The 12,216-nt window shown below is 39.7% G+C and overlaps 1 protein-coding gene across 20 annotated transcripts in view; it reads right to left on the reverse strand.

Annotated features, from left to right (window-relative positions):
* The window catches only part of LOC114706825 (putative RNA-binding protein Luc7-like 2), a 62,922-nt gene that overhangs the window by 31,950 nt on the left and 18,756 nt on the right, over window positions 1-12,216 (reverse strand). For 19 of the 20 annotated variants that reach the window (XM_028889324.2, XM_028889320.2, XM_028889328.2 and 16 more), the window contains one exon: window positions 11,769-11,863. In XM_028889324.2, coding sequence (XP_028745157.1) covers window positions 11,769-11,863 — 95 coding nt within the window. Of the gene's footprint in view, window positions 1-7,148; window positions 7,303-11,768; window positions 11,864-12,216 lie in introns of those variants that run through there. The other variant, XM_028889330.2, reaches the window with a different exon arrangement.

Below are 12,216 nucleotides of genomic sequence, written 5' to 3' on the forward strand. Positions count from 1 at the left end.
CTATATATCTCAACGATGGATGGACCGACGGACAAACGGACAAACGAACAAACAGACAGACATGAGCTTGGCATAGTGGCACCCATCTTTAATCCCAGCACTGGGGAGCCAGAGGCAGAAAGATCCCTGTGAGTTCAGAGTCAGCCTGGTTTATACATAGTGAGTTCCAGGGCATTCAAAACTACATAAGAGACTCTGTCTCAAAAAATAAATTTAAAAATATATTATACATAGTTTTTATAAACATAAGGGAACTAACTATATGGAAACCTGTCAACAATACGTCAAAACAATTTAAACAATAAAATGCTGTTTCTCAAAACACAACTTGTAAATGGAGAAAAAACTTGGACATTATATAAAAATATACTGGGCAATGAACCAATTCCAAATAAAAAAAATCCCCATTATCAAGTTCCAGATCCTAAAAAATTCATTTAATTTCTCTTTCTTTTCTCAAGTATGTCCAGATTTTATGTGGACTAAATAAGATGTTTATGAAAGAACTTTGAAGCTATCAATGTAGTTACTTGTGTATACTGACCAAACTGAGATGATAAATTCAATGGAGACAGTTTTGATCACTCTTAATATTCCTGAGGTCTGTAATGGACCACTACTTAAATGGTGCTCAATATCTTACTATTCAGTACTAAGTGTTGATGAATAAAGTTTCTAGTGCTTCATTTTCCAAAGTAACTCATAAAATGTTATTTCTATCAAGTATGAGTATGTATGAGGTATGTTTCCAGGAAAAGTAAAGATAATTTACACAGGCAAAAAGAGTAACAGGCAATAGTTCAAATATATGTTTTGAAAGGAAAATAAATTATATCCTATTTGGAGAACAGAGAATGATACAACTAGAACCAAATGACTTCTAGGAGAAGATTGTGGGAAATGGTAAAATGGTTTGTTACCTCTTACTAGAGCATGAATAATTCTAAAAATTAATAAAATGCCAACTTTACTCTGTAGAGAAATAAGAATGCATGATTACTTGGAGAGAAATAAGACATGATAAAAAATCTGTTTTAAAAACATGATTAAGCCGGGCGTTGTTGGCGCACGCCTTTAATCCCAGCACTCGGGAGGCAGAGCCAGGCGGATCTCTGTGAGTTCGAGGCCAGCCTGGGCTACCAAGTGAGCTCCAGGAAAGGCGCAAAGCTACACAGAGAAAGCCTGTCTCGAAAAACCAAAAAAAAAAAAAAAAAAAAAAATGATTAAAAAAATTAACATTAACACAAGTAGGATGGGTTGAGAAGCACAACCTAGAATAAACACAATAGTCACTGGTTATTGCAACGCTTGCTAGTAGAATTTGCTGAAGGAGGCTGAGACAGGAGGATGACAAGTTTGAGGCCAGCCTGGGCTACACATGGGCTGGAGGGTTGGCTCAATGGTTAAGAGCACTTGTTTTGCAAAGGGCACAAATTCAATTTCCAGTACCCACATAGAAGCCCACCTTGCTGGGCATCAGGCATGTATATGGTGCAAAGTACTCATACACACAATAATAAAATAAATCTAAATAAATAAAAGTAATATAATAATCAAATTATAAAAGGAGAATGGAGACACCCCAGTGCTGAAGAAAAGTAAAAGCAGATGGTAGCACACACTTACAATCTTAGTTGTTTTTTTGTTTGTTTGTTTTTTCCCAGACAGGGTCTCTCTGTAGCCAGTACTAGCTGTTCTAGAACCAGCTCTGTAGACCAGGCTGGCCTCAAACTCACAGAGATCCTCCTATTTCTGCCTCTTCAGTGCTGGCATTAAGGCATGGGCCACCACTGCCTGGCTAATCTTCACACTGCTTATTAATTTAAAATAATTCTACTTGTCTTTCTATCTTTTCCTCCACTGTTCTAAAAATCTCCAAAGGAAGAATGAAAGACACTAAGTAATTCAGGTAAAGTACAAACATAACAAGTCATCTGAAAGTAGATGACAACGGGCAGGACAAAGTGAAACCAAGACAAAACACAGACAACGCACTACAGGCTTGCCATGCACAGCTTCCCATCTACCACTCTGCTAGATAAATACCATTTTCTACAGCAAAAAGCACAAAAATCTTGCCCCTTGAATTTTGAACCTTCAGTCCCTTCCTTTGTTATATCTGTAAAATGATTTGCCATCCAAATTCAATGCTTGCTTCAAAACTCATCTTAAGGATAAGAGAAAGCCAAGCCGGGCGATGGTGGCGCACGCCTTTAATCCCAGCACTCGGGAGGCAGAGCCAAGCCAGGTGGATCTCTGTGAGTTCGAGGCCAGCCTGGACTACCAAGTGAGTCCCAGGAGAGGCACAAAGCTACACAGAGAAACCCTGTCTTGAAAAACTAAAAAAAAAAAAAAAAAAAGAATAAGAGAAAGCCTAATATGAAATGAAAAGAGCAGACAAGAGCCTTGAAATAACAAGACATGGGTCTGAATTTCACTTATATCACTACTGCTTAAAGATTTTGCCTTACTAATTCCAATCCTAACACTCAAAATTGACATTTTTTATCTTTCCTTAAAGGGTATTTTTGCCAGGTGGTGGTGGCACACACCTTTAATCCCAGCACTCAGGAGGCAGAGTCAGGTGGATCTCTGTGAGTTCGAGGCCAGCCTGGTCTCCAAAGCAAGTTCCAGGAAAGGCGCAAAGCTACACAGAAAAAAACCCTGTCTCAAAACACCCCCCCCCCAAAAAAAAGGGCATTTTTATTCTTTGACAATTTTATCCATGCACGCAATGTGTGGGAGCCCACAATGACTCCATTTTGAATCTGGAGTCCATCTTGACATACAGGTCAAGAGTTTGAGCTAGTTTGCGCCTTAATTTTTCAGTCATGAGAATGCTTTGATTAAGCCCATGGGGAAAAACATGCTATTTAGCTAAATGTGCAATTTTAGGCTGATGCTTATAAGAGGTACATTGTGGGAGATTATGAAACTGCTTGTTTGATTCAAGGACAGAATAGGGATATGGTTTTCTTAAGATAATTTTTGCTGGGGTTGGGGATTTAGCTCAGTGGTAGAGCAAGCACAAGGCCCTGGGTTCAGTCCTCAGCTCTGAAAAACAAGATAATTTTTGCCTATGCTGTATGAATGTCAACATTGTTCTGCTTCTGCCTTTTAGTTTGTATATAAGCAGGCTGAGAAATAAACTTGCTGCTTTAGTAATGATGGACAGCCCTCCCAACTCTGTCCTTTCTCCTTTCTTTTTCTTTAGTCTTCACAGCCCTCCCTACTCAGGTATCCTAGTTGACTCATTGACAGGTTCCGACAGCAATGTATCTTGATCACATCCAACCCCAATTCTCCCTTCTACCCCACCCATATTTCCTAAAACTTCCCTTCCCATGTTCCCACTGAATCCAATTAGTACAGCCTACATGTACATGGGTATGGAGTCATCCTTCTAAGCAAGGGTAACTTAGCAACAAATTAACAATTTTAAACTTGAGTATTTGTAAAGGGGAACATAAAAAGCAGTCCTACTTTTCTACCCCTTACTAATTTACTTTATAGATATGTCTGCAAGACAGGATCTCACTGGACAAACTCAAAAATCCTCGTCTCCCAAGTGCTGGCAATACAGGCAAGGCAGTACCACCATGCTCAGATCTTAGCATTTTATCTTTTAAATACTGTTTGTTTTGAGACAGGGTCTTTCTACATAGCCCTGGCTGTCCTGGAACTGTGTAGACCAGGCTGGCCTTGAACTCAGAGACCTGCCTGCCTCTGCTTCCCACATGATAGAATTAAATTTTTTTTTATTTTAAGACTGTATCTTGTTATTGTTTTGTATCTAACCCTAGAAATGCAAAGACAGCTTGAAAAGACTAAAAGAATCATCTTGCCTCTAAAAAATTAATCTGATTGGAAAAAGAGAAAACATATAAAAAAAAGTGCCTATTCTTTAGTACAGAGAGCAGGTATATTATAGTGGGATTCAGAAGCTAAACTACTATGCTAAATCATGTACGATAAGCTTGACAAGTTACAAATTCAGAGGCAATGGCTGTTCCAAGTAGAGAGAAAAAAGAATGCATAAATGAGAAACATGTGAGGACTTAGCTCAGTGGTAGAGTGCTTGCCTAGTAAAGTACAAGGCCCTGGGTTCGATCCTCAGCTCAAAAAAAAAAAAAACAAAAAACAAAAAACCCACTTTATCAATAAAGTATTAAAAAAAAATGCATGAGAAACATGCAATGAAAAAAAATGGCAAAAATAAGACCACTGATTTATTCAGGTGAAAGGTAGGGAGAGCTGAGGATTCATTTTTTACTATATACAGCACATGAAAAAGCCCATGTTTTTAATGGAGAAATAATATATTGCACGAGGTGTGGTGGCACAAAACTGTAATCCCAGCACTGAAGAGGCAAGAGAACTGATCCAACTTCCAGACTGGCCTGTTTTGCATATCAAGTCATAGGCCAGGCAGGGCTACACAGTGAGTCCGTCTATACAAATTATATACAAAACACACTATTATTAATAATAAAATTTTGAACATTTAAACTATACATTTACATTGTTTTATATTTAGGACTTTAGAGATCCTCCCCCCAACCACACACACACACTTTTTTGTTTGTTTTGAAAAACAAGATTTCATGGAGCCCAGGCCAAGTTAGAACTAACAATCCTCCTGTCCCAACCTTGGGAGTATTGGAATCATTAGCATCTATCACCATGCATGGCTACAGATAACATTTCTAAAATAAAATACCTAACAGTTTGCTTTACTTTTTCCATTACACCCTCCCTAACCTGGATCAATCCTTACCCCTCTCAATTTTTTCCTCTACTCATCCAGTATTACTTAAATTTCATTACACCAACATTATTAAAATGAACATAATAAAGAGTTTAAAAATCCATCTCAATTTGCAAGCTTTACAAATTACACATTCAAATTAATTTATATGTGTATGTGTGTGTGTATTTTGCCTAAACACCAAAAAAGATTCTCAGAAGATACTATATAATCAAGAGGAAAAAAAAATTGAAGCCCAGTTTCCTCATGTAGTCCTAGATGGCCTGGAATTTGGTATGTTACCCAGGCTGGTGCCAAACCTGCAATTTTCTGAAATACTAGAATTACAGGAATAGAGGACTGGATGATTGATCAGTGGTTAAATGTACTTGATGCTCTTCCAAAATAAAAAATTGAGTTCCCAGCACCCATATCAGGTAGCTCCCAACCATTTGCAACTCCAACTCCACGGGATCTGATGAGTCTCACCTCAAGTACACGCACTTATATGCACATGCCTACTTACGAGACACAGACAGACGGACAGGACAGACACACGCGCACACACACACAAAACACACACACACACACACAGTTTAAAATAAACCCTAAAAAAAAAAAATGACTGTGCTACTATATCCACTCAAAAGGCTGCAATTCTATATAGGTAAAACACACTAAGTGCCTTTAAAAGTTATATTTTCTTTAAAAAAATTGTTATGGGATAGATCGTGCAAATGCTGTCTGCCTATCTGTCTATAACCACATGTACAGTGCCTCCAGGGAGCAGGTGTTGGATCTCCTGGGATTGGAGTTAGAGGGTTGTGAGCTGTCATGTGGGTCCTGGGGATTGAACCTAGGCCCTCTAGAAGCACAACCAATGCTCTTAACCACTGAGCCATCACACCAGCCCCTTAAAGATATCTCAGTTTGGCCGGATGGGTCAGACCAGTCATCTCAACTGCTCAAAGATTGAAGAAAGGATTTTAAGAACAAGGCCTGTCTGGACAACGGGTTAAGTTTAAGGGCAAGCCAGTAAGATCTTTTGTCAAAAAAGAAAAAGAAAAATGCATAAAGAGGGCTAGACATGCAGCTCTGTACAGACAGCTCTTTCCCTACATTCCCCCATAAGGCCCAAGATTCAATTCCAGTAAACATCCACTCAGGCCCAAAGTTCCCTTAATGAACAGGAATCAAAGTTTTGACAGGATTTTACTGGGCTGGGAGTGGTGGTAAATACCTTTAATTCCAACACATGGGAAGCAGAGGCAGGTGGGATCTCTGTGAGTTTAAGACCAGTCTGGTCTACATAGTAAGACCACCTTTCCTAACCTCCCCCTCACCTAAAGGATTTTATCAACTCATTCTTTTTGCACTGTGTTTTTAAAAATAGCTGAATGGGGCTGGAGAGATGGCTCAGTGGTTAAGAGCACTGACTGCTTTGTCAGAGGACCAGAGTTCAATTCCCAGCACCCACATGACAGCTTACAACTGTCTGTAATTCTAATTCCAGAGGATCTGAAACTCTCACATAGACATACATGCAGGCAAAAACACTAACACACATAAAAATAAAAACTAAGAGCCGGGCGGTAGTGGCGCATGCCTTTAATCCCAGCACTCGGGAGACAGAGCCAGGCAGATCTCTGTGAGTTCGAGGCCAGCCTGGGCTACCAAGTGAGTTCCAGAAAAAGGTGCAAAGCTACACAGAGAAACCCTGTCTCGAAAAACCAAAAAAAAAAAAAAAAAAAAAAAAAAAAAAAAAAAAAAAAGCTGAATGATGGAAAACCTCAAAGTTTGATGTTTGTGGCTAATCAACTGTATGTATGTTTAAAAAACTACTTCAATGCTGGGCGGTGGTGGCGCACGCCTTTAATCCCAGCACTCGGAAGGCAGAGCCAGGCGGATCTCTGTGAGTTCGAGGCCAGCCTGGCTACCAAGTGAGTTCCAGGAAAGGCGCAAAGCTACACAGAGAAACCTGTCTCGAAAAACCAAAAAAAAAAAAAAAAAAAAAAACTACTTCAAGTTTTTATTAGCATGTGTTTGATCTGCTCCACAATTAAATGGTACATTTGTAACTCTTCTTAAATAACCTCAAATACAGTAGTTTCCTTAGACTTTTTTGTTTTGTTTCAAGACAGGGTTTCTCTGTTTAGTCCTTGATGTCCTCGAACTCACTTTGTAGACCAGGCTGGCCTTGAACTCAGAGATCCCCTGTTTCTGCCTCCTGAGTGCTAGGATTAAAGGCACCACGACCACCAATCTATTGATATGTACAGGGCTGGAGGGAAAATTCTTGGTCTCTCTGTAATAAGCACTTACTGATCAGCTGGAACTTAGGACCTGCTATAGTCCATCCCTTCCCTCAAGCCCCAATCCCCCAATCTCATGAGTTACTTACTGATGCTAAAGTTGGTGTGGATACCTATGGTGGTTTGAATGACATTGATTCTCACAGCCTCATATATATGCATGCTTAATTTCCAGCTGGTAAACTCTCTAGGTATTTCACTGGGAGTGGCTTGGAGGTTTCAAAAGCATGCAGCCAGGCCCTCTGTCTCTCTCTCTCCGTCTGTGGAGTACAATGTAAGTGAATTCTCAGCAACCACTCTAGCATCATGCTTTCCTGCCTATCTCCTTGCCATGCCAATAATGAACTAATCCTCTGAAACTATAAGCAAGCCCTATTCCTTTTAAGAGCTGCCTTGGTACATGCTGTCTCTTCATGGCAGGAACAGAAGCTAAGACAATAGCCAATTGTCAACACCACCCAGGCCAGCACCACTAATCTCCTGCACCACATAAAACCAAATGTGTCTCCACATGCCTGTTAAGGAGACAGACCAAAGGATCTGAAGTACAAGGCCACTCTCCAATACAAAGGGAATTTGAGACAAATGGGATGCATACACAAGACCCCGTCTCCCAAAAATCTAAAGAATGTTCTTTTCAAAAAAAAAATTAGCCAGCAGTGGTGGCACACTCCTTTAATTTTAGCACTCTGGAGGCAGAGACAGATGGATCTCTATGAGTTTGAGGCCAGCCTGGTCTACATAGCAAGTTCTAGGACAGCCAGGGCTACAGAAAAACCTGTCTCGAAAACCAAACCGTCTTAGAGGGGAAAAAAATATTGAAAGGGCCTGAAGAGATAGCTAAGTGATTAAAAGCACTGGTTGCTCTTCCAGAGAACCCAAGTTACATTCCTAGCGAAACTATCTGTAATCCATATGATAGAAGGAAAAACTGACTCCTTCAAGTTGTTCTCTGATCTCAATACATATGCAGTGACATAAACACATGCATCCTGAAAACACATACAACAACGAAGTTTTAAAAATTTCAGGCATAGGACATTCAAGAATGTTTAAAAGGGTATGTGTCTGGCTGGAGATGGCTCAGTGGTTATAAGTACTTGTTCTTGCAGAGGAAGTGTGTTTGGTTTCCAGCACCCATATGGTGGCCTACAACCACCTGTAACTCCAGTTCTAGTGGATCCAACACCTTTTTCTGACCTTCATTGGCACCAGACTCACAGGTGGTGCACAACCATATATACACCACTTGGTGGGTAAAGGTAGAAAGATCTGTAGTTCAGGGTCATCAATGGCTATAGAACCAGTTCAAAGACAGGCAATGTTACACAGTATTCTGTCTCAAAATAAAGAAAAAGAAATAAGTAGCAATGAATTCTATCATCTTGTTGCTCTTATTTTCTATGTTCATCAAAAGTGATGAGTTGTCCACTAAATAAGGTCATTTTGGTGGCTAGGGAGATAATTCAGTTGGTAAAGTGCTTTCTTTTACAAACACGAGGACCTGAGAATGAGCCTCAGTGCCTTAGGGTTACAATTGATGTGATGAAACACCATGACCAAAAACAACTTGGGAGGACAGAATTCACTTTACTCACAGTTCCATGTAACAGTTCATCATCAAAAGCAGTGAGGGCAGGAACTCAAGCATGGCAGGGCAGGATCCTGAAGGCAGGAACTGTCGTAGAATCCGTAGAGGAGTGCCGTTTACCGACATGCTCCTCATGGCTTGCTCACCCTGCTTTCATATAGAACCCAGGACCACCAGCCCAGGGATGGCACCACTCTCAATGGGCTAGGCCCTCCCCCATCAATTAATGCCCTTCAGTCTTGAACTACAGCCCAATTTTATTTATGGAGGCTTTTCCTCAATTGAGGCTTTCTCCTCTTCCAATGACATCAGCTGTATCAAAGACAAAACTAGTCAGCATGCCCAGCACCCATGTAAAATGGCAGACATGGTAATCTCAGTGCTGAGAACATTCAAGCAGGAGGTTTCTTGGACTCACTGGCCAGCAAGTTTAGCTTTATCAATAAGCTCCAGGCCAAGAGCCTATCACAAAGAAGGCAAGTAGTGTTTCTGAGGACAACCAAAGTTCTCTTTTGCCTTCCACATGCAAGTGAACAATGTGCAAACACACCCAAAAGCAAACACACGCAACAAAAAAATTAACCATCTAATTTCCTACAACACCAAATGTGGGAAACCTCTGGGGCTGAAGAGATAGTTCAGCAATTAAGAGCACTGATTGCTCTTCCAGAGGACCAAGGTTTGACTCTTAGAACCTATATGGCAGTTCACAACCATCTGGAACTCCAATCCTAGAGTATCCAATACCCTCTTCTGGCCTCTCACGTATCAGGCACATACACATGACGAACAGATATAACGAAGGCAAAATACTCCTATACATAATACAAGTTATTTAAATGTGGAAAATACCAGAGTATTCTACAGATGAGAGGTATATTATAGATACAAATGTATTAATATAGTAGAAAAGGTTTAAAAGCTATGAAGTGGTGCATGCCCAATCTCTGCCATCAGGATTATAAACAAAATAAAAAATGGAAGTACTTACAGAAATACTAAAGAATTAGTTTATTACCTGTTAATACTTGTCAAAGTCCTAATTCAAGGGTTGAACTTGCCCACAAACTAAATTTCTTACTATGTTGTATTATACTTAAAACTTTTTTCAGGCTCTTTTTCAAGGTCTCGCTAAGCAGCTCAAGCTGGCCTCAAACTTCAGATTCTGTCTTCAGGCTGGCAACGTGCTGGAATTTCACATTTAGGTCACCATACCAGGCTTTGGCACTTAACAAAAATGTTTCCTATTGCATGTGTCTTCTTGATACTTTTATGTTTGAGGGATATCCTTAATTTACTAAAAAAGAAACCATTCATTTGGGTGTCTGTGGCTAAAAGAGCACTCACTCCTTATGGAAAAGTAATCTGGAAATCCTTTCTTCATTCTAGATATTTCTGGCAAATGAGAAATAAAAGTCAAGACTCAGCCCCTAACAGTTATCCATCAACAAATATATCTGTGAAGGGAAATTACTCATAATTTCAATCAAATTCAAAAAGGTAAAGATCAAATCCTCTGTGTCACTTAAAGATAAGGGATGGCAGCCGGGCGGTGGTGACGCACGCCTTTAGTCCCAGTACTCGGGAGGCAGAGGCAGGCGGATCTCTGTGAGTTCCAGGCTAGCCTGGACTACAAAGCGAGTTCCAGGAAAGACGCAAAGCTACACAGAGAAACCCTGTCTTTAAATAAACCAAAAAAAGATAAGGGATGGCAGGGCCTTTCCAAGTGACAGTGACCACCTCCCTGATGACTACTGCCCTGTGAGAACATGCCTCTTGCAAAAGATTTCCTTCATCCCTCTTCAGAAGAGAAGAAGAAATAAGAAAAAGCACTTGGTACAGAGCCCCAACTCCTACTTAATGGGTATAAAATACCCAAGATGCTGTAATGGTCTTGAGCCATGCACAAACAATTGTCTAGTGTTGGCTGCTGCACTGTCCTCTCTCTGTCAGCCTACAGGCAGAAAAGAAAGGCTTACAGAAGGATGCTCCTTCAGGAGAAAAGTGGCACTAAAAGCACCCTGAATCCCAAATCCATCGGGGAACCATCCCAATATATACATTTTGGATAAAAATTAAATAAAAGGGGAAGAAAACAAACAAAAAACTGCTCGTGGCCCAGCTTCCTGATACATATCTATGATTCCAGAACTTGGGAGGGTGAAGGTCAAGAGGATCTCAAGTTCAAGGTTACCAGTTTGAAACAGATACTGCCTCAAAAAATAAAAATAAAAAAGTCGATAGGGGGAAGGAAACCCAGTCTTAAAAAACCAAAAAAAAAAAAAAAAAAGAGGGGGAGGGGAAGTGGGGAGAGGGGTGGGGTGGAGAGATTGTTCAGTGGTTAAGAACACTGGCTGCTCTTCCGGAGGTTCCAGGTTCAATTATAACCATCTGTAATAAGACTTGGTGCCCTCTTTTGGCTGCTGGCATACATGCAGACAGAGCACTGTATACATAATAAATAAATAAATCTTTTATTAAAAGATAAAAAAGCCCAAAAAAAACCTTCCAAAAAAAAAAAAAAAAAAACACCAACCACCACCACCACCACAATAACAACAAAAAGTAGTAAAGAACCTGGGATATGTCTCAGTGGTTAAGTATGTGCTTAGCATGTGCAAAGTTCTGTGTTCATCTCCAGGTCCAGAAGAAAAGAGAAATCAAACAAGAATGACAAAACCAATAGAAAAATGGTGAAAAATATATGAAAACAAGACAACTACTTCTGTAAGGAAATCCATTATTAAAAATCTAAATTATTGGGGCTGGAGAGATAGATGGCTCAGTGGTTAAGAGCACTGACTGCTCTTCCAGAGGACCTGGGTTCAAGTCCTAGTACCCACATGGCAGCTCACAACTGTCTGTAATTCCAAGATCTGACACCTTCACAGAGTCATACATGCAGCAAAACACCAATGCAAATAAAATAAAAATAAATAAATTATATAAAAAAATTAAATTACCAGTGGGAATAAACAATGAAAGGGATGAAAATCTTTTCTAACACTGTTAAAAACAATAACAAGTAATCTGGCCAAAAAAAAAAAAAAATTAAGACTTTACCAAGAACTTCATTTTTGTAGCACACTAGTAATGAAACAACTTAATAACCACGTACAGTTCCAGAAAGGACATCATGGGGACAACAGTTGAGAAGGTGGCTCTTGCATACTCTGTCATCGCTGAATTTGATTCTTTGTCGAGTAGTATCTCCTGTAATATAGAAAAGTTAATAATATTCAAGGTTAGACAACTAGACCATATTTATATTTTGAAAGTCCTAGTTACCACTAGCTTTTGGTGTCTGACTATCTATATACAGACACTTATAAATCAACCCAGGAGGGATTAGTTTTTTATATACCATCCTATAGAAAAACTATTTTAGACAACATGCAGTTGCAGTTTATGTACTGCAAATGTAATTCAAATAAATAGTCAAAGTGGGAAAGCAAAGCATTCTGTTAAATAAAAGTACTTCAGAAAAGCATAGGATTTTAGAGCAGGAATGGACTTTATAGGTTATCAAGTCCAACTCCTTCATATTGCAGATGAGGAAAATGAGG

This window comes from Peromyscus leucopus, chromosome 3, assembly GCF_004664715.2.
Source record: "Peromyscus leucopus breed LL Stock chromosome 3, UCI_PerLeu_2.1, whole genome shotgun sequence".
NCBI classification, from domain to species: Eukaryota; Metazoa; Chordata; class Mammalia; order Rodentia; family Cricetidae; genus Peromyscus; species Peromyscus leucopus.